General features: G+C 36.9%; 1 protein-coding gene across 1 annotated transcript in view; it reads left to right on the forward strand.

Annotated features, from left to right (window-relative positions):
- LOC141906266 (fibrillin-3-like) overlaps positions 1 to 21,656 on the forward strand; it is a 769,611-nt gene that overhangs the window by 155,062 nt on the left and 592,893 nt on the right. The window contains exons 6-8 of the mRNA XM_074795508.1: positions 5,968 to 6,063; positions 19,609 to 19,806; positions 20,979 to 21,104. Coding sequence (XP_074651609.1) covers positions 5,968 to 6,063; positions 19,609 to 19,806; positions 20,979 to 21,104 — 420 coding nt within the window. The remainder of the gene's footprint in view (positions 1 to 5,967; positions 6,064 to 19,608; positions 19,807 to 20,978; positions 21,105 to 21,656) is intronic.

The following is a 21,656-nucleotide window of genomic DNA, read 5'->3' on the forward strand; positions in this document are numbered from 1 at the left end:
CATAAAGCTCGTGGAGTTTTAACTAGCTATCTAAGTTTTTGAATATATATTATGAGATAGTTCATTTAATTCATAACCACAGCACGGAAAATGCTATTCATAATGCATATAGATTACCTTTCAAATTTCATAAAAATCGGTTGAAAATTGACGAAGATAGAAATTTTATTTTAATTTTACCTCATTTATTGAAAAAATTAAAAATCACTACTCATTCTATCCAGGTATGTTTCCGTTTTATAGCATATGTATGAATTAATTCCATATTTATCCATAGTAAGTTAGTTTTTTTATTGCCATCTGTGGCCCATATAGTCCAGATGCTCAGGATTCGGGAACCACTCTCGCACACACTTAATTACACATTCAGGTAAGATGTCTCGGCGATGCCACACACAATTTTTCTTGTTCGGTCTATTCTGGAGAAAATACATTTTCTTAGTCTTATATCTATTATCCATAAATGTATCCCTATGAAACAACATAGTCCAAAACTTCTTGTAGACAGATTTTCTGTGTCTGTGGTTCAACTCATGCGGTTGTCCAGGCTCATCCTCCCACCATAACTGCTTATTTGACATATCTGTTATGCATGGTCGACAGTAACACAATTCACACTCTGGCGCTTCAGGATTTTGTCCAATCTGAAAGTGACTTTCATCATCATATCCAATTTCTTGTGTCACTTCTTCAATATTCCAGCCATTAAAACTCATAAAACCCTTGATGATTTCTTCTTGTTCATGGGTAACTCTGATAGATAAGGTATGTTTTTGTTCATTGCTATATTCATATTAACCCGTTCTGGATATTTAGGGTAACCTAGGCTAATGAGTTAAAAAGTTAATTGACCATATCCATTTAATATAGTGTGTAAACATTTCCCAAAGATGATATGATGTAGACACTAGCTCATTTCATTTCTCTCACATTATTGCGAACACACTTACAACCATGAGCACGACACGTAAACGCTTATCCTTTAAAATTGAGATTCCTGGAGATGAAAGTATTAAAACGTCAATTCTACAGAAAATCAAAAAAGTTCGGGAATCATTGATGAAAAGTTCTATGACTTCAATTAACAATGCTGTGATAATGGAGAATCTTCTGGATTGTTGGTTGACGAAAAATTCTCCAGAAACTATCGAGATGAATGTTACTAATTATGTGTCCACCGATAAGAGTAGCATCAATCAGAAGATATTTGTGACATGTGAATCCGCACTGACGAAGTTGGTTGAGATTGCCGGGAAACATGGTCATTTCTGTGAAAGTAAGGTGTCCGTTAAGAAGGTCTATTACCATGGACATGTCGCACGTGTACATTTGAACTGTAATTGGAAGAGGAAAGCTCATTCATTTGTATGGACATCGTCATCATACCTTCCAAATGGGGAATTTCTTGTGAATGCCCGAATTGCTCACGGGTACTTCTCATCCGGCATTATAGCTAGTGCATACCAGAGATTAGTTGACGGTAGTGGAATTGGGAAGCTCTCTCGCGAAAGGCTGGCTAAATTACAATCCCTCTACCAGCTGAGTGTCCAGGAAGAACAGGACAACAGTATAAGACAGGCGCTACTCGAAGAAATTGCATGTTATGAAGTGCCGGGCGCTATAGACATCATGACTGATGCAAGGCATGGCTGGCGAAAAAATGCTAAAGATGCTAGCGTTGTGGCAGTGGGTGAAAAATCACATAAAGTTATCAGATGTGAACATGTGACCAAGGCTGATGATGATGTAAGCCAACGACACGAACGCCTTGGGACCGAACGGATATATTCATATCTGAGATCTACTGAAGATAACGAGGACTTAGAAATTAGAATCCACTGTCATGACAATAGTGCCACGATCAACAAGTTTGTTAGAGATCAGGGATCCATCAATCAAAACGATACCTGGCACGAGATAAAAAATATAGTGAGAAAATTAGATAAAATAGGAAAAGGTGCTAAAAACATCATGGAAAAACCTGGCATGAACAACTACACGATAAGGCTCAACCAATTGGGACGCACATTCAATGGGCAGTTCGAAATTGCAACCAAAATGAAAAAACACTATTGGACTACTTGGACAATATAATTTGTCATTATAAAAATCAACACGACTCCTGTCATCCACAATCTCGTTGCAAAATTGACGCAAATTATGAACCACCAAGAGTAGTGATAACCTCTCCTGTTGCCGAAAACCTTCTTAATAAGCTAATCAAGTCGACATACATCTATTTACACCCTGAATGTTTTGTCTTGGGCAGAGATTCTTTTTATGTGGAAAGCTTCAATAATGTGATGAACTTATTTCAAGATAAACGCATATCGTTCTCTGACCAACAATATCTAATGCGATCGAATTTAGCAGTCTGTCACTGGAATGAAAATGTTGACAGAGCCTACACCAGTGTGTATACGAAACCAGGAGGTACAAGGACTATGCAAAGACAGAAAAAAGTTTATAAACCATGTACATTTCAATATCGGACTAATATTTGGCTATGTTTTGTGAATCATATCTATTCGGAATAAAATTAAAATCAAATCTTTCACATTGATAATCAATGGTCTTGGTAAGTTTTCTCTATAGCCCTATTATGACTTTGCTAGAGTATTTTCCCTATAATCGTTGTTGAATTAATCCTTGGTTGGGACATAAAGCTAATTGGCTATGACAGCTTATCTGGCTTGAAGCAATAACCTCAATAAACTACACAATAACAAACAGCTGAATAGTGAGGTGGTGGGAGTGGCTTATTCTCTACACTACTGAAAATCTCAAGTGTTTGCCACCCGGTTAACTAGCCTCCGTACTCCTCGGCCTTTAATAAATATTTTACTCAAGTTTTCTTCACAGGGGTTTGGCGATGGGCTTGGATTTTATTTCCGGGTTGTTGATAATCTCGCGAGAATGGCGCTAAATATGAACTGCGAATAAATTCAAAATATCACGGAAATACCTTGTGTTTATATTGTTTATTTATCCGCTATAAAGTTTCGATAAACAATTGGTCGTTAAGAATCATTATCAGACGGTCGTCACGCTTTACTATATAAAATCACAAGGGATGAAACGCCTTCAGACTAGTCCAACCCCTAAATCCACTTGCATTCAGTCTCATGAGAACTAACTTAACACGTTAAAACCTTCACCGGCCTCCTACTCAATTTTTTGAATAAATGTAAAACTTATGGCAGAATTTATGGTTGATTCCTCGAATTTTGAATCCCAAAGAATAATTTTTGAATTACGCAGTAAGATGACACTTGAATAGCCGGTATTCAAATTTTCCAATCAATGTGGGAGGTGTATGGGTCTACATGCGTTTCACAAACGAACGTCCTCTTTTAAAGTTTCTTTCTAGTTTTATTTAGTCAACAATTTCTAAATCATGATGACCGTCTTCATTTTTTCCATAATAGATTATTTTAAATCCTTTTAAATCTTTTAATTCCTCTTTATTCAATGAAACCCATCTACAGGTAAAAATACTTTAAATTCTCGTGTTGTACTAACATTTGCTGATATTTTATCTCCATATTTAGTTTTTATCTTTTCTAATTTTAATATTTTATCTTCAATTTCTTTTGTAACATCGACTAACTTTTTTATTTCAATTGTTGCTAAGACTGCTTTTCTTTTCTTTTCGCCCATTTATTAGGAAAAAAATATTAGTGGTGATGAGTGATGTGCCGACCTCTCGGCCTCTGATCTGAAAGCCCACTTTTCCAATTAATAAAATGAATGTAAATCCTTTTAGAGTGACCGATGAGGGTAAGCACCTAGCAGCTATCCTCGATAACAACGGACCTCTTCAGGGTGGCAATTTTATGGGGGCATACAATATTCACTTGCCTAAACGCAGTGACGGGCAGAAACTGTGAAGTAGTAAGAAATTGGTAGCTCTATCCTTGAAATGAATCATGTTTTTTATGCGTATACGTTCATCAATCCAACCTTTGACAGATTATCGTTGAATTCAACCAAAGGGGCTCGTATCGGTAAAACCGATAATCAGTTAATCCAGTCCCTGTGAATTCAACAACTGTTTTGTAAAAGATGAGGCAAGTAACTGAAAACTGTCAGGGTCACCGGAAGCCGTTTTGTATTTTTAGCGTTGGTTGGCGTCTATGACGTCACGCCAATGCTAGAAAAATGGATCGAAAGTCATAGTCGAAAAAAGCGCCCACAGTTCTCATTTACATAGTAACATCAAGCTGTAACTCCTTTCGTTGAAACAGCTGAAAATGACTCAAAATAATGCTTGAATTATTCCCTACAAAATAGCGTCACCGGATGTCTGATTAATTGGCTCAAAAAGTTATTCTATCGCATTTTTCTCGTTAGTTATGTGGTAGATGAGAGGGGGTTAAGCGATCGGTAGTGATATGTCCGCATTGACATTGGCAGTAAAGAATGGGGAATGGCCTCTTTTGAATAGGAAAATATAAATCTATGTAACCCCGGTATATAAATATCAAAGTCTTTACATATCACTGTTATTCCTCCTATCAGAAGCAATGAGATTAATTGGGATTAATTCTCTGCGGCAGAATACATATTTCTAGAGCAATCGAGTGGGCCTACTCATGACTGAAACCCGTATAGGAATGTTATGTGAAACTAAAGTTAAAACCATTTGATGCTGACACGGAATATCAAATGGTAAACTAAGACCCAACCAAGATACGATATCACCAATAAAGATAGATTGTTATATTTAATTTTACCACAGTTGCATTGAATTCCAATATCTTTATATATATTATTATTAACTGATTCACATTGGATTCCAATATTTGATGAATTTTCATTGTAGATAATTTGTTTATTATCAAAATCAAAATGATATAATTGTCTTTTTTCAATTCTTAAGTTAATCAAATCATTGTAATCTTTAGAAAGTATCAAATCATCATTTCTTTCATTGAAAGGAGTTTGAAGAATATTCATTATGTTTTCATCTAAAGTTCCTTTATAATTTAAAACTGTATTAAATATTTTTGGATTTAATTTTAGCACCATTATCAAGAGTATCTACTAGTTCAGTAATTAAATGTGTTTCATTTGATAATATTTGATTAATCATAGTAATATTATCGATTTTATATTGTCTCCCATACACTAAAGTTGATGCTGAGATATAATTTTTAATGTTAAACTGTGAAAATGATTTATTGGTTTCATTTATTTCGATTTTGAATTTAGGTTCTTCTTCTTCTTTCTTCATTTTTATAACAAATCTTTTATTAAAATAAATCTAACTCATTCAAATATAAATATTCAATGTTAAAATATGAATTATTTCACTCACACTTTACTAACACTTTTCATGTTTAGAAATAAGAATCTAACGCATATAAATATAAATATTCAATGTTTTAAATATGAATTATTTCACTCACACTTTACTCACACTTTTATGTTTAAAAATTGATTTTTTATTATTCGAAATCTATATTTGATCTTATTTATCTAGATTATTATGCTAACACTTTACTCACACTTTTAAAATATGAAATTATTAGAGTATATAGGAAAGTGTTTGTTTAAGTCAAAGGTTGAAGGGGCGAGTGAGTAAAAAATAAAAATAAATTCGAGCGTGCGAGAATTTATTTTTATTTTTTACGAGCTCGTCCCTTCGACCTTTGGCTTGAACAAACACTTTCCTATATACTAGCGTAGGCTAAATCGTTCGGCAGAAAAATGAAATTCATTCAATTATTGAGTCCCTGTGGTCCTCCCAACATCAACATCGTCTTTGAACAATTTCCGGCAGATGTAAAGCTACCTTACCACACTACAATATACCAATGCTTCAAGGCTCATGGGCCTCTTGTTAATTTCGTGCCTTCATATACGGGTCGACATCCGAGTATATTTTACACGCGTTCTGCCTGATGTGGGGGCACCAGTCGTCTCCAGTGGCTTTCTAGTTCAATTGATTAAACTCTATTTCAGCTATGTGTAGTGGTGGTTGTCTCAATAATGGGCGATGCGTTGGGCCGAATCGATGTTTATGCCACCAAGGATATACGGGAAGAAATTGTGAAGTTGGTAAGATTTAGTGGCTTTATCATATTCTACAATCAATTTGCAATTCCCCCAATACAATACAAGAGAGTTCCCCTATACGATACACTCCCCGAGACAATAACCTCTTTCGCTAAATCACTCAGACAATTCTGTTCAATTCTGTTAAAAAGAAAACATTCTCTAATAATTATCCCATTTCATTTGATAAAAAAGGATGCATTCATTCGGCTAGTTTTCTAAACATACACGGTTTTAAAGATAGATTAGGGCCCAGTTTCAAGAAAAAGTTTAAGCTTGAAACGGTTAAATTTGAATTGCTGTCACCATTGAAAACACGAAGTAACACCGAAAATGTTAGTTAAAACTTTTGTGAAATTAATCCCAGATGAATCAATGGATATTCGGTGGTCATGGAATCGGTCTTTTACTGACCAATGGCTCTGATACCTTAAGTATTCTGTTAGACCACATCCATGGAATCACGGCTCAATGGGAATTCTATAATGTTCATATTTATTATAATACTATGCTATATATCTAAGGAATATATTCCATGAGTTGATAGAAATTGATGAAGTGGGTTATTAGGGTTTTCTGTTTCTTCACAGAAAACCCTATTGAAATTCGCGTGATTAATTCTTTTTTTCCCTTTTCCACACAGTTTTTGTTAAAAGTGTAAAGGCTTCCTTACCTTACCGCTGTCGCCGATACAATCCGTAAGATATCCTTCAGCTCACTTCAATCTCCAGATACTGCATGGGAATTTTGATAAATCCACGTTATAAAGGCACTGTCGAGCCGTAAACATCGGAAATTTGGCTCCGTTCAATTAGTTGCCATGTTGTGTTTTATTTCCGAAATTTCTCTCTTCTTTATGAGGAAGAGCTATTGAATTATTCCCTCTCTTCTCCACAATCAATTTCAATGTCAATTTTATGAATTTATTGCTGAGCGGGTCCGAGTCCAATAGTTTACGAGTCCGGAGTTCGCGTGTCTGACAGGTTTACGGGCATTTGTCTGTTACCTCTTTAATATTTTTGATTTCTTGTTATTCCGGTTATTTCATTTAAGTACATTGCTGATCAGTTCATGTAACCAAAAGCGCCAATAAACAGATTTTGAATTTATCAAGTTTAAATCAAGAAGCGTTTTTACGAACAGTCGATTTACTAAATCGAAATCGAAATCACGTTCACGAGCAAAATTTAGTGAATCTGATTTAGTAAATCTACGCGTTTACGACAGCGATTTATTGAATCAATTCAGTCGATCGACTAACTTGCTTCGCGAGGAAGTTAGTCGACTAAATCAAATATGGCGGCCTCCAGTCAGACCGGCGTTGTTGAATCGTAAGTTGAGTGTTTCGCAAATTAGAAAAACTTTAAGCTGTTTTTATCTAATAATGACGTGTAAATACGAGAAGTATACGTCGATAATTTGATTAAGAAAAAAATGGCGTGAATTTATTATAAAAAAGACAACATTTCGTCGGTATTATTAATTGATTTCGTTTGTTTTTAGATTTGTGTTCACATTGAGGATTGATGATAGGATAGAAGATTTTCGACTTAACAGTGCAACCTATCACAAAGCAGTAGCTGGTGGTATGTTCCCTTTGTATTGCTATCATTACTTCTTTGTTTATTCTATTGCTGGAATTTTGGAGAAGATTGTACTTAGACCTATGATTTGTCTACATTTTATTTTTAGATATTCAGACTCTAGTTTCTCTTCGAAATACGTATAAACAGATGAAAGCGAAACAAACCTGTGCAGTGAGTTCCGATGAAGGCAGTTTACAACTCGGAGAGGATTCTGCATCAACAGACAATCCGAAAGGCACAAGTTCTAGTACTAGTACATCGGGTTAGTCAAATAAAAAAGCACTTTAGTCGAAATATCTAAGGCAAAGCTTTGCTTCATTAAATATTCATGGATGTATTCTTTCTCTTTAGAAACAAGCTGTTTGATGCCAAAGGGGGCAGTAAAACTTTTAATTGAACTCCATAGACAAAACGAAGCAGCATTCAATGATAGAAAGACCAAGAAAAAGAGTATTTGGGAAAAAATCTCAAAGGAGATGGAAATCAAAGGATTTTATTATACTTACCTACAATTGAAAAATAAATGGGGCAATCTCATCCAACAATACAGAAAGGCTAAGGACAACAACAATAAGACTGGAAGAGACCCGAAAAGTCCCCTTTTTATGATGAACTTGATGAGTACTTGGGTCTTCGCCCTTGTTCGACGCCTTCTTGCATATCATCTTCTCTGTCAATAGAATCCATCAATCTACCTTCTGATGATGAGCCCTGTTCGTCTGATTCAGAAGTTCCTACTGCTAATGTTGGCAAAAGAAATTCCCGCCTGTCAGAAAGACAAAATAAGCTCTTGAAAATGATGGAAGAAAATGAGAAATCAAGAAAAGAAGACACCGATAGGTTGTTCAATTTGATTGAGCGTCAAAATGCAATAATAGACGAAAGAGAAAAAGAGAAAATTAATGTACTGAAACAGATCATTGATAAATTTTAAGATGCATAAGTGTTGCCATGTTTAACAGTTTTGAGATTTTGTTTTGTTTTTTTAGCCCATTTAGGACGTCCGTCCGTTTGTCTGTAGACAATCCAGTAATTTGTTCATTCTTAAATTTAGTGGACCAAGGCATGCTACTATATTGTTTTTGTCCTAGCTCCCTTGTTGAAATGTATTCAAATTTTATACATTCCATAAGCAGAGTTAGTTGTAAGTATATGTGTAATGTAACATTTTTCTATACACATTTGATGTATGAAACCTGTTGTGTTGTAATAATCAAGCACCATGGAATTTTTGCCTCGAGTTGTTGCTGCCAGGTGAAAATTTAATTTAATAGACAATCATTTTTTTCTATATTTTTATTTGTTTTCCAAACAGGAAAAATTGTTGTATAATAAACTCTGCACCAAAAATAAATATTTTTAATGATAAGTTTATTCATGAGTTTTCAAGTGATGATTTTGCTGAGGTTATCTACCCTAAAAGAAAATCCTTTGAACAAGTCATTTGCTGTCATACAAACTGCACTGTTCTTAGAATCCAGTAGACTGCTCAAGTCAGATCCAATAAACTGGGATTGCTGTATCATTTTGATGTTTTTGTTGAGCAATGTACATTGTATTTACTCACCCCCCAAAAGGTCAGACTTGAGACGTCTGTATCTGGGGAAAAGTCACTGCATTACCTTGTAGGGTTCATACGTAGCTCCATGACCAGTCTCATTCCATGACTTTCAAGGACCTTTTTGACTCAAATTCCATGACCTGATTCAAATTGTACTAACTGAATACTGTTCATCAAACTGGTCCCAGGACATGTCCTCGACTGGACTAAAACAACACCCCGTTCTCCACTGACTGTCATTCTTTCAGACTCGTGTACTACATGTAGACCAAACAATACAATGACCAGCAAGGACCATGATTCAAGGATTATTATTCCATGACTTCCAAGGCCTTGAATTCATGACTCGAGGGCCACTATGAACCCTGGCCTTGCCTTATACTGAGTAACGGTATTAATATTTAACCACATTGATTAGATGAGTCAAGGATCAAGAAAAGTTGTCTATAAATCACTAAGAAGTTTCACAGATTTTGAAAATTTATTGAACTGAATATTGTGCGTATAGTCATCATTGGGTGAATACAAACAATAATAGCCTACAGTTACATATTACAAAAACCAATTGATGCATGGTTGAACTACACTGACAATAAAACTGAAATCGCTTGACGTTTAGCTACACCGGAGGGCAGTTGCCTTCCAATAGGGACTCCATCATTCATCTCATTTTCTTGCAGCTGTGGAAGTCCTTCTCTCAAATATTCTTCTAATTGTCCAGGGTCACTTTCCAAGCATATGTTATGCACAACAAAACAACTGCTGATGAATGTAACCATTCTCGATAAATTATGCATATCCAATTTCTTCAATCTCATAAATCGACCTTTTAGAATACCAAACGCATTTTCAATTGGAACTCTGGTTGAACTGTGCTTGTAATTAAAGTCTTTTTGTAACCTAGACAATCTACCAAAGTCCTTGAATGGGACCATTGTGTATTCATTTAATTCATACGCTAAATCACCTAAAATGTGTGTGTTTTCAGGAAACAGGCGTTCTCTTTCAGCTTCATCTGCTGGCAGAATCTGGCAGAATTTTTAAACACGCGCGAGTCATTGGCTGATCCAGGCCATCCTACAAGTACATATGTAAATTTGTACTCGTGGTCGCAGATAGCACACACATTAATCGAATGAAACTGTTTTCGGTTGATGTAATTCTCTGGAAACGCAACAGGTGTTTTAATTGGGATATGCGTCCCATCAACTTCTTTTCAAAACCTCTGATTACTTCTTGCAGTCTCTGTCCTGTTGGCCATGTCACTACCTTCTTCATAACATGTTTCTCTAATAATTCCGAAATCAACCCTGCAAATAAAAACAACAATAGTATGCTTAACGAACTGAAATTCAATTATAACGCAAAATGATCTGAAATAAGTCTACTTTTAGCAGCGCACTACGACGCAGATAACGGACTATGTACAGCTAACCAGTGCAAGATCGCAGAGCGGTCACTCACTTATATGACGATACTGATACTTAACAAATTTTAAAAATACGTTTAATAATTCTTATACATCAGATACCATTATAGGACCTACCTACGATATTGAAGACAGATGCCTCACATATCCCAAACAAGTCGGCGATCCTTATGATAGAATCTTGTGTGGCTGCATAGTGGAGATAAACAAGTAACTGCTTTTCATACGATATTGTCAGTTTTCGTTCAGAAAGTTCATTGTGTTGTGTAATCAACGGGCCCATGTGCCGCAACAGTACCTCGAATGATGGTCTACTGATTCTAAATCGTCCGCGAAAATCATCGAAATGATATTTCGATACTGTTGACTCAATGTAATGTTCGACACTTGCCTTCTTTTCTGATTTGGTGTATTTCACTGCTTCGGATTTAAGATATAATTCACTCACTCGAGGTTCTAATGTATATGTTCCCGATAAAACGTTCTGATAGCCCAACATTGGTGCCGAATCCAAACTGACAGCGATTAAGACGGATTTCAGAATCTCTTCTCTTCTGGGATTCGCCATCTTGAAATACACTTGTTGACTGCGGATGTAACGTAGCGCATTTACGAGATTTGATTCGATTTAGTCCATATATGCAACTTCCGGTTCTGCGATCGATTTACTTAAATCGAAATCGATCGACTTTCGTAAAAACGCTTAAGGTCGTTGAGTCGCGGAGGGCTACTAGAATTACGGTGCAGAATTACGTTCGTCTCAGAGAAAAAACAAACGACAGAAAAGTATCAGGTGATTATCGATAGCCTATTACGGTACCGGTACACACAGTTGACAAACGGTGTTAGGCCTGTGCGTGCCGGTTGGTGCGTACTGGGAATAAATATACTGGTTAGTCAGTTGGTTCGGTTGTGAAGTGTGGAAGCTAAGAAAGCCTACCGGTATTTATTTGTCTATAGGCCTATTATATAGTAGCCAATACCATTTTTTAAGTACGAAGTTGTTACGCGTACGTGACTGTACGGTGATATCCACAGGTTAACCGTACGTGAGTTCCCTAAAAACGCCGTACAAAGTCAACTATAGGCGAAAATATTGAATTTGCTAGCAAGAATGATGTCGCAACGATGCGTGCATCAACGAATCAAGTTTGAATGAGACTCGCAATTCAGTGCCTTGGGCTATAGCTGAAGAATCAACCGCCTGTAATGAAGAAGTGAACCTATCATCAGGAACTTTTACGGAAAAAAATTCAGATACTAATAATAAACAGTCTAGAACAGAACCGCAATCTGAGAAAGAAAAACGCTACAGGCCAAGCAGCTCTACCGACACTGAAACAGCAGGTGCCTGTCCTAAGGTCACAGAGGGTATGATGAAGCTATTTGACAAATTTAATGAAATGAATTCATTATATGCACATACCCTACAAACCTTGTTCAGCGCACCGAGGAAAAATTGTTTCATCTAGAGACTATCAGCAAAGCGAGAGATCAGGCATTCTATGAGTTAAAAGCTAGTCACGTTAAAGAAACGACCTATTTAAAAAGCAAAAAGACCCAGATACGGTGATACGGAGATACGCTTTACAAAGCCCGGAAAGCCGCTATTGATAATAACCAATACTCCAGGCGACAAATTATCAGACTATTTGGAATTCCCAATAAAGAAGATGAAAATTGTGCCGAGTTAGTGGTAAACACTATTAATGGAAAGCTTAGTGATTCATTATCCCTCCGTGGCGATGAAGTTGCCCACAGCGTTTGTCGACGGGAACCAGTACTTGATGATAGTGGTAAAAATACTTGATGGAGAGAAAAAACAAACGACAGAAAAGTATCAGGTGATTATCGATAGCCTATTACGGTACCGGTACACACAGTTGACAAACGGTGTTAGGCCTGTGCGTGCCGGTTGGTGCGTACTGGGAATAAATATACTGGTTAGTCAGTTGGTTCGGTTGTGAAGTGTGGAAGCTAAGAAAGCCTACCGGTATTTATTTGTCTATAGGCCTATTATATAGTAGCCAATACCATTTTTTAAGTACGAAGTTGTTACGCGTACGTGACTGTACGGTGATATCCACAGGTTAACCGTACGTGAGTTCCCTAAAAACGCCGTACAAAGTCAACTATAGGCGAAAATATTGAATTTGCTAGCAAGAATGATGTCGCAACGATGCGTGCATCAACGAATCAAGTTTGAATGAGACTCGCAATTCAGTGCCTTGGGCTATAGCTGAAGAATCAACCGCCTGTAATGAAGAAGTGAACCTATCATCAGGAACTTTTACGGAAAAAAATTCAGATACTAATAATAAACAGTCTAGAACAGAACCGCAATCTGAGAAAGAAAAACGCTACAGGCCAAGCAGCTCTACCGACACTGAAACAGCAGGTGCCTGTCCTAAGGTCACAGAGGGTATGATGAAGCTATTTGACAAATTTAATGAAATGAATTCATTATATGCACATACCCTACAAACCTTGTTCAGCGCACCGAGGAAAAATTGTTTCATCTAGAGACTATCAGCAAAGCGAGAGATCAGGCATTCTATGAGTTAAAAGCTAGTCACGTTAAAGAAACGACCTATTTAAAAAGCAAAAAGACCCAGATACGGTGATACGGAGATACGCTTTACAAAGCCCGGAAAGCCGCTATTGATAATAACCAATACTCCAGGCGACAAATTATCAGACTATTTGGAATTCCCAATAAAGAAGATGAAAACTGTGCCGAGTTAGTGGTAAACACTATTAATGGAAAGCTTAGTGATTCTTTATCCCTCCGTGGCGATGAAGTTGCCCACAGCGTTTGTCGACGGGAACCAGTACTTGATGATAGTGGTAAAAATACTTGATGGAATCGATGGAATCATGGTTCGTTCTCTAAATCGAAGTTGAGATCGCATCATTAAAAACCTTCCGCTCGTAGGGCTGGCATTGTCGGCAAGCAACGCGACGCCTACCGACGCAACTGGGTTTATCGCCGATTAGCGGCAACTAGCGGCCTACGAGAGGTTGCCAGTTGCTGCTCTATGGTTCGACATAAGCCGGCTTGCTACGCCTACCGACTCGTCGCAAGCCGTATCCGACTAGTTGCCCATGTTCTACTCCGACCTACGGTAGGCGGGCAGTTGCTTTCGATCGCAACCGACATAAGCTCATCTGCGACGCGACAGAACAGACCGAATATACATAGTACAAATTAGGCCAGCGTCATTTGTAATTAGTCATAAACTTTCAAATCCAAGTAGTTCAAAACGTAAACCAAACCTTCAGCACGGCAGATGACTGGACCGAAGATCTAGAAACGAAATTGGTAGAATTATGGTGTGGCGGCCATCTTTATATGGTGTCGCTAGCACATTGTATTCAAAACAGAATCAGAATGATGAAGATCTTAAAGAAATAGCTTTACTTACAGAAATATATTTCCCACTAATTCAAAATACCTCAAATTATTATCAAGATGCTAATCACGTGACCGCGAGCCGTTGCAGTTGCCAGTAATCGTTACCAACATAAGCAGGGAAGGATCTAGTGTCCCGCTAGTCGGCCGCAGTTGCTGCGAATCGGTGCGCATTCGATAAAAGCTGGGCTGCGATCGCAATTGCTCTCAGTTGCGTCGGTTGGAGTCGGTAGGCGTCGCGTTGCTTGTCGACATAAGCCAGCCTTTGAAGGCACCAATATCGTCATAAGAGTGGACTTTTGCCCAGAGATTGCGTCGCTTGTCAACCAATCAATCAATTAATCAATCAATCAATTTATTCCAAACTGTATGAAAAAGTCTGGACTTCCAATGGCAGCGTCATCGGGATAGACAAAAAGGATGGCAAGAAGAAAGTGTTTCGATTATTCCAACCACTTCTAACATAAACTAAAACTGTACTAGTTATCGAGCTTCAAGAACTGTAACATGTATCTGAATCATTGCGTAATTAAGCGTGTGTGTAACCTTTTTTAGTTACTCGACTGTTGCATTATCAATTGGTTACCTTCGTCTCGCTCACTTCATTAATACTTACAATACTTACTGATATTTACAATATGTCTTGTATGTCATTCCCTCAGTGTTATTCTCCTCATATTGATTATGGCACGTCTCACCATTGATATGTACGGTAACTTATTTAATGCAGTATTTGCAAAGGAATCTTTTCCGGAAATCTGTAAATCAGGACTTGTCTCATGTATCTTTATAAATGAATCAGATCCGAATAATCATCGCCCATAACTTTGCTAAATACACCATCAAAAAGATATGAACGTGTTATTTACGAGCAACTTTTCCAACACCTCGATCATGACCTATGTCGGTAATATTTGACCACCATGGTTTTCGCGACAAGACTGGTAATAAGATAAAAACCCACTGTTTACAAATTAAAATAATTCTAAAATCGAGAATTTATTTATTGATACAATCTAAGAACGCGACGTTCACAGTTTCGTTCTCTGGACGGGCTAGAGGTAAATATTTTACGTAATTATCAGGCAACTGTTGAAATTGAGGCGCTAGTGGTGCTGCAAATTGCACAACCAATATCCATGGGTGATAGAACCCTACTTAGAAATTACAATACTTACATGACTTAGATTTGGCTCATCCAATCGATGAAAATGAAACTTTTTCGGTAGATATTAATTGGGTCTGATTTTTTTATTGTGCATTTGTTCTCGAAAACAAGATATAATAATTTCAACAATGGCCCTACCGCCATAGAATCAAAGGGCGGATATTTTGTCTGTAACCCTTTCGATAATTGTTGTCAAAACACTACTTCGTCCTCTTTCAGTATGTTGACGCCTGACGAAGACGTTGACGTTTCAAAATCATATGACTTCTGCACACTTTGAGTCGCTTGGTATTCAGCATCCAGGGGCCGGTTGCTCAAAAGTTGGTTATCTTTGAAGTTCCTAAGGCCAAAAAAAGATGTCTTGTTTCTCATGATTTTGAAATCCCACCCGCATCGGAAAAATCATCGGCAAATTAGCGATAAAAATAAAGTCCGCCCTCCCGCATCATAGCTCGAAAATAAATTTGTTTTTTATAAAAATTAAAATCCGCCCGCCCGCATTGATATAATACGCATATCTTCATCTTTTTATCATTTTATTTCTCTATGAACGTATCGAGAAAAGTTGATCGTATAAATATCATCGGCACCACACTGGTGACTCGAATCCATATCAACGGAGTCGGTTAACGTAGGCCTAAATGTCAAATGCCAAGGTCGCTGTGGAGCTTGATTTCTGGCGTGCTTATTTCGAAGCGATTTCTCTTGGTAAAATAAAAAAACTACCTCCCGCATCTGAAGAGAATATGTCAGAGGGACATTTTTATTGATATAATAAAAATAAAAAGACACCTCCCGCATCTCCAAAAAAAATTCAAACAGTTCTTTTTATTTCTACTTTTTTTTAAAAAAGTACATAAAAATAAAAACCGCCCGCCCTCGTCATGGTAAAAAACAAAAGTGTGATGAGAAACAAGGCATCTTTTTTTGGCCTAACGACTCGTTAGTTAACATCCACGTTATAAAGTGTTGCTCAAACAACCGTTAGGAGAACCATTAGCTAACGAGTCGTTTAAGTTCCTTAAACAGTCGTTAGTCGACTACAAAATAGCTCCTGACTTGTCATCAGTTCACAAAAATGGCGTATACATCGAGATACTGTCGACTTGAGAATCTTGAAAGTATGACCGATGACCGACATAAATGCCCACTTGCTAGATAGCGCAGCGATATCAAGACAATTTCATGGGCGCTCAGTGCTCGATTTCTGTTGGTTTCTCTTCAATCAACGTTGAACGACATAGATACATCGCCCGTCTTACTTTAAAGTCTTATTTCTCAGTTATGGCTTTACTAAAATCAGAATTAGTAACACACTTATCATTTATACACATATCACATTAAGAAAATCCGTTTTACACAATATTCTATTTACAGGGCACATGACCTATAAGTAAAATTGCTTAATTGTGTTTGTAATGACAAATAATATGTTATAATCAGGACTCTATGTAATGTTTATTTGTCATTGAGAGATTTTATATTGCAATTTTTTTGAAAATGATCTCAATAAAGTTTGAATAAGTTGGACAACCATTTTTTGCCTTCTCCGTGAAGTTTTGATGTGGCTGTTATTGATCTGTTTTTAAGAGGTATTCAGTGATGTGCAGTCTGAAACCGGAGTGGTTGGATAGAGCATCAAACATAAACCTCAAAAGGAAATATAGCTGCCAAGCAGCGATGACGGGTTTTCTGCAAAGGCATTCAGAATGATGGGAATTGTAGTAAATAAAAATGAAATATCGATACATAGAATAAAATGCATTGACAGATTCGGACCTAATATGCAACCACTGTGTAAACGTCAAATATGATACAGCTTTGAAACCTAACATACGCGGACGTACAATCAACTAATATTAATTTATTTGACCAGGCATTTATTTTGGCATTCAAACATCATGATACTGTATTATCACCATGCTTAAAAATGGATCTGTCCTATTAAGAACTCACCTTAAGCACCTGCTGAGTCGATAGATTGAGTGAATTTACAGATAAGAACGTATTATGATTTAGAATAGATTTAAGAAGTTAATGTTTTTATTGAAATATTTGAATAAATACATATTGTAGTGTAGATTCAATCAATAAATTATGAATTGATTTGGTCTGAGTTTCGGGCTGATGTTGATTTTGGCTTTTATAGATTACAAATTCTATAGTTATAAACAATGGATACCTGCAACATGTGTGTAAATCAAACCTATTCCACTAGTTGTGTGTGTTTCCTAATAAACGGGAGAGTCACTCTTGATCTGAGTTATTAGAAAAATAATGTTCATTTAGTTATAGAAATTCATTGCCTTTTTGGAAATTCTGTAATAATATTTGTTCTGTCCTAATTTTTATTACTGTATGAACCAATGATATGCTTTGTAAATATGATGTAATAAAATAAATATGAATTTGAATTAAATTTGAACATGAGAATCAAGCATAACTTGTGTTTTTTCAACTTGTCTTACTTGTCTTTTGTTAACAGTTCCAGAGTTTCAATAACAATCAAATCCAAATTGGCTAAGAAGTACATAGGACTAAATGAAATGAACCGTTAGTTACTGCAAACCAGTGTTATGTCGATCGTGTTGAATCACTTTCCTTGAGTTGAAAGAATCAGATCTTCTATGGTGCAACATCGGTCGAAGAGAGATATCTTCATTGGTGTTGACTGCCCTTGACCATCTAACTTCTTGCGTTTGACATTGGAATCAGCATCATTCCCATTTGAACTGCAAAATATTCATACAACATGAAGACCTACAGTACATGTATACTGTAATCAAACTTTCACCGATGTTGGATATTTGAATGAACGTTGGGCTTATTTCAGTATTCTAAAGCAGGAAATAATAAGCCCAATCAATATGCCTATTGATATAATAAGAACAGCTGTACCGTACACTTATCAGTCAAGATTGGAAAAACCGGAACAACTTCGTAATTCAAATGGTAGCCTATTGGCTACTAGGAACTCACGTACAGCGTTAGTAGGGAACTCACGTCAATTAAGCTATGGGGATCACTATACAGTCACATACGGGTTACAACTTCGTATTCAAAATGGTATTGCCTACTATAATAGGCCTATAGACAAAAAAATACCGGTAGGCTTTCTTAGCTTCCACACTTCACAACCGAACCAACTGACCAACCAGTATATTTAGTCCCAGTGCACACCAACCGGCACAGGCCTAACACTGTTTGTCAACTGTGTGTACCGTAGTAGGCTATCGATAATCACCTGATACTTTTCTGCCGTTTGTTTTCTCTCTGAGACGAACGTAATTCTAGTAGCCCTACGCGACTTAACGACCTTGATCTAAACTTGATAAATTCAAAATCTGTTTATTGACGCTTTTGGTTACATGAACTGATCAGCAATATACTTAAATGAAATAACCGGAATAACAAGAAATCAAAAATATTAAAGAGGTAACAAACAAATGCCCGTAAACCTGTCAGACACGCGAACGCCGGACTCGTAAACTCTTGGACTCGGACCCGCTGAGCAATAAATTCATAAAATTGACTTTGAAATTGATTGTGGAGAAGAGAAGTATTATTCGATAGCTCTTCCTCGAAAAGAAGAGAGAAATGTCAGAAAGAAAACACAACATGGCTACTAATTGAACGGAGCCAAATTTCCGATGTTTACGGCTCGACAGTGCCTTTATAACGTGGATTTATCAAAATTCCCATGCAGTATCTGGAGATTGAAGTGAGCTGAAGGATATCATACGGATTGTATCGGCGACAGCGGTAAGGTAAGGAAGCCTTTACACTTTTAACAAAAACTGTGTGGAAAAGGGAAAAAAAGAATTAATCACGCGAATTTCAATAGGGTTTTCTGTGAAGAAACAGAAAACCCTAATTACTAGCAAAAAGTTTCAGCTCATGTGGATCTTTGGAAAATAAGCCCAGAAAACAGGCATATTTTAAAATCACAACAATATCGAATTCTAAATTACATTTCAGCAAAAGTGGTGACATATATATTTCTTATACATGTAAATTTGCCTGCCCGGCAAGGCGGGACCTGTTCCTTTTCTCAAACTTGAACTTCCGATTATCTCGACGAAGTCTCAAGGTCCATAGACCTCTTGTTTGATTCCTTCAGTATAGTACAGCGATACTCTGCATCAAAGATTAAGTTGTTGATTGACGATATAATGAATTATCACATTCGGTCCAGTAGAATAGGACTGTTTTAATGAATTCGATGATCTGGTGTCTCGTAGGCCTATCTGGTATCTGCTATTGAGCAGGTTTTAGGGTTTGCCCGTTTATCCCAGCTTTGTAACCATACGTTGAAAACAAATTGATGCACAGGAAACCAAAGATAAACATCTTGCAGATGAAACCGTTTTTTGCTAATTCGTACTCTTCTAGATTTTCGAACTGGGCCGTGCTTCACACAAATCGAAAGAGGTAGATGTCAAGGACAAATGATTGGTATAACCTGTACACAATCTGTGTGTTGTGCAACAATCGGGAAGGCATGGGGAAATCCATGTCGCCGCTGTCAGCCGGAACCATCACCATGTAGAAGGGGTTTTTTACTAAACAAAAAGGAAAACATATGTATTGGTAAAAAATAACTTTTCTTAAGATATTTTTGATGTTAAACATTTATTTTCTTCATATCTTCCTTACATTCATGAAGATGCTTATGCGGATAGAATTATAATTCAAGACTTGCATTCTAGGCACCGGGGCCTAGTAGATATATGTTCCATATATATTTTCTACAAAAGTATCGAATATATTCAAAACAATTTCGGAATAATTCGTGTACAGTCTACCCTCGTTTATCCGCCAGCTTTAACAAGGTATTTTAGCGGATAATCGATTTTGACAAATATCTGAATTAGACCCGGCAGAAAAATAAATTAAAAAGTAGTCAAATAATGTATGTTTACAGATCAAGGAACCAAGGGAACGCACTGCCAGTGGCAATCATTCGTCTTTTGTTTGTATTTACACCGCTACTCGATCTATACACGCGCGCTACGTCCCACTCAAACAAAACAATAACAACTACAGCCTATATGTTTAGTTTTGTTTCGGTAAGTGAAAAATCGAACACAAATTACGGTAATCCCATACTCGTTTGCCACCCAAGCTTATGCCAACACAAACCCTGGCCACATACCGTTCATTGGCCTATTACATGGCCGACGATTTTTTTGGACGAACAGGTACCCGCTCAGCGCCCACCAATTCGTATATCTAGCCGATCAGATGCGTTTTTACCGGCACGACGTTTGCTCTATTAACATCACTGATCTGATTGGCTAGATAAATAAACTGGCCTGCGTTGGGTGGGAACCTATCCGCCGAAGAAATCGTAGGTGATGTAATAGACCAATGAAGCGCTTGCCTTGTGTGAGCGGGCGGCATTCAAACCCTGACAATGGAGGATGAGGAAAACGTACACAGGCGTTTTACGGTGGATAGCGAGGATGGCGGGTGGATAATTGAGGGTGGATAAATGAGGGTAGACTGTATACCAAAGGATGGCGGTTATAGCATGCTTCTTTGCTTTATTTAAATTCATGCATCTTCAACTCCAAATTCAATTCACTTGAACTAGTAGCGAATTAAAATGAAGTGATCGGCTATTAGTACACGTTTGTATATTTTCCGTTTTGTATGATTTATCGGTTTTTGACGTAAAGAGAACTCGTTCCTTTTAGCAAACATCCTGGATCCTTATCGAAATCACAGGATTGGAATGATTGGATATATTTGCTTTTTAGATATCGATGAATGTCTAGCTATTCCTCGCCTATGTATAGCGGGAAAGTGTATTAACACAGTTGGTTCATACAGATGTGTATGTGAGCAAGGACAGGTTAAGGATCCTATAGCTGGGGGCTGCAGAGGTAATATATCCATATACGCATTTTTTATTTATTTTCATCTATGTTCGTATCCGTCACATAACACAGAATTAACCTAGGAATTAAACCTAATGTAATTGTTGAATGAACTGATTTATTCTCTCTTTTAATATCACTATGATGTGTGGGATGATATTTTGTTAGTGGCAAATTGATAACGTTTGTGTTGTAAAGCCTTGAATTGCGGGTACCGTAATTTGAATAATTATGTTAAATATGATTTAGCCGATACTGGTTCTATTTTGTTGATACTATTTAGAGCACATTTTCGGGGCTATAAGAATTAAATCCTTTTCATAATCGGTAGGAAATATTCATGTACTAAAATAAATTAGTGGTTATGTACGGTAATTGCTTTGTAAATTGAACCCATTTTATTCAGCTTTTTATGGCATAGATATTCTGTCAAAATGAAACATTAAATTTACCCGCCAATCTTTCATATTTTACTCGTCAAACTTTCATTTTTTACCCGTCGAATATTAATGTTAATAAAATATGGAATTATTATAAATCAATGGGTATTATTCAATA

Source organism: Tubulanus polymorphus, chromosome 5, assembly GCF_964204645.1.
Source record: "Tubulanus polymorphus chromosome 5, tnTubPoly1.2, whole genome shotgun sequence".
NCBI classification, from domain to species: domain Eukaryota; kingdom Metazoa; phylum Nemertea; class Palaeonemertea; order Tubulaniformes; family Tubulanidae; genus Tubulanus; species Tubulanus polymorphus.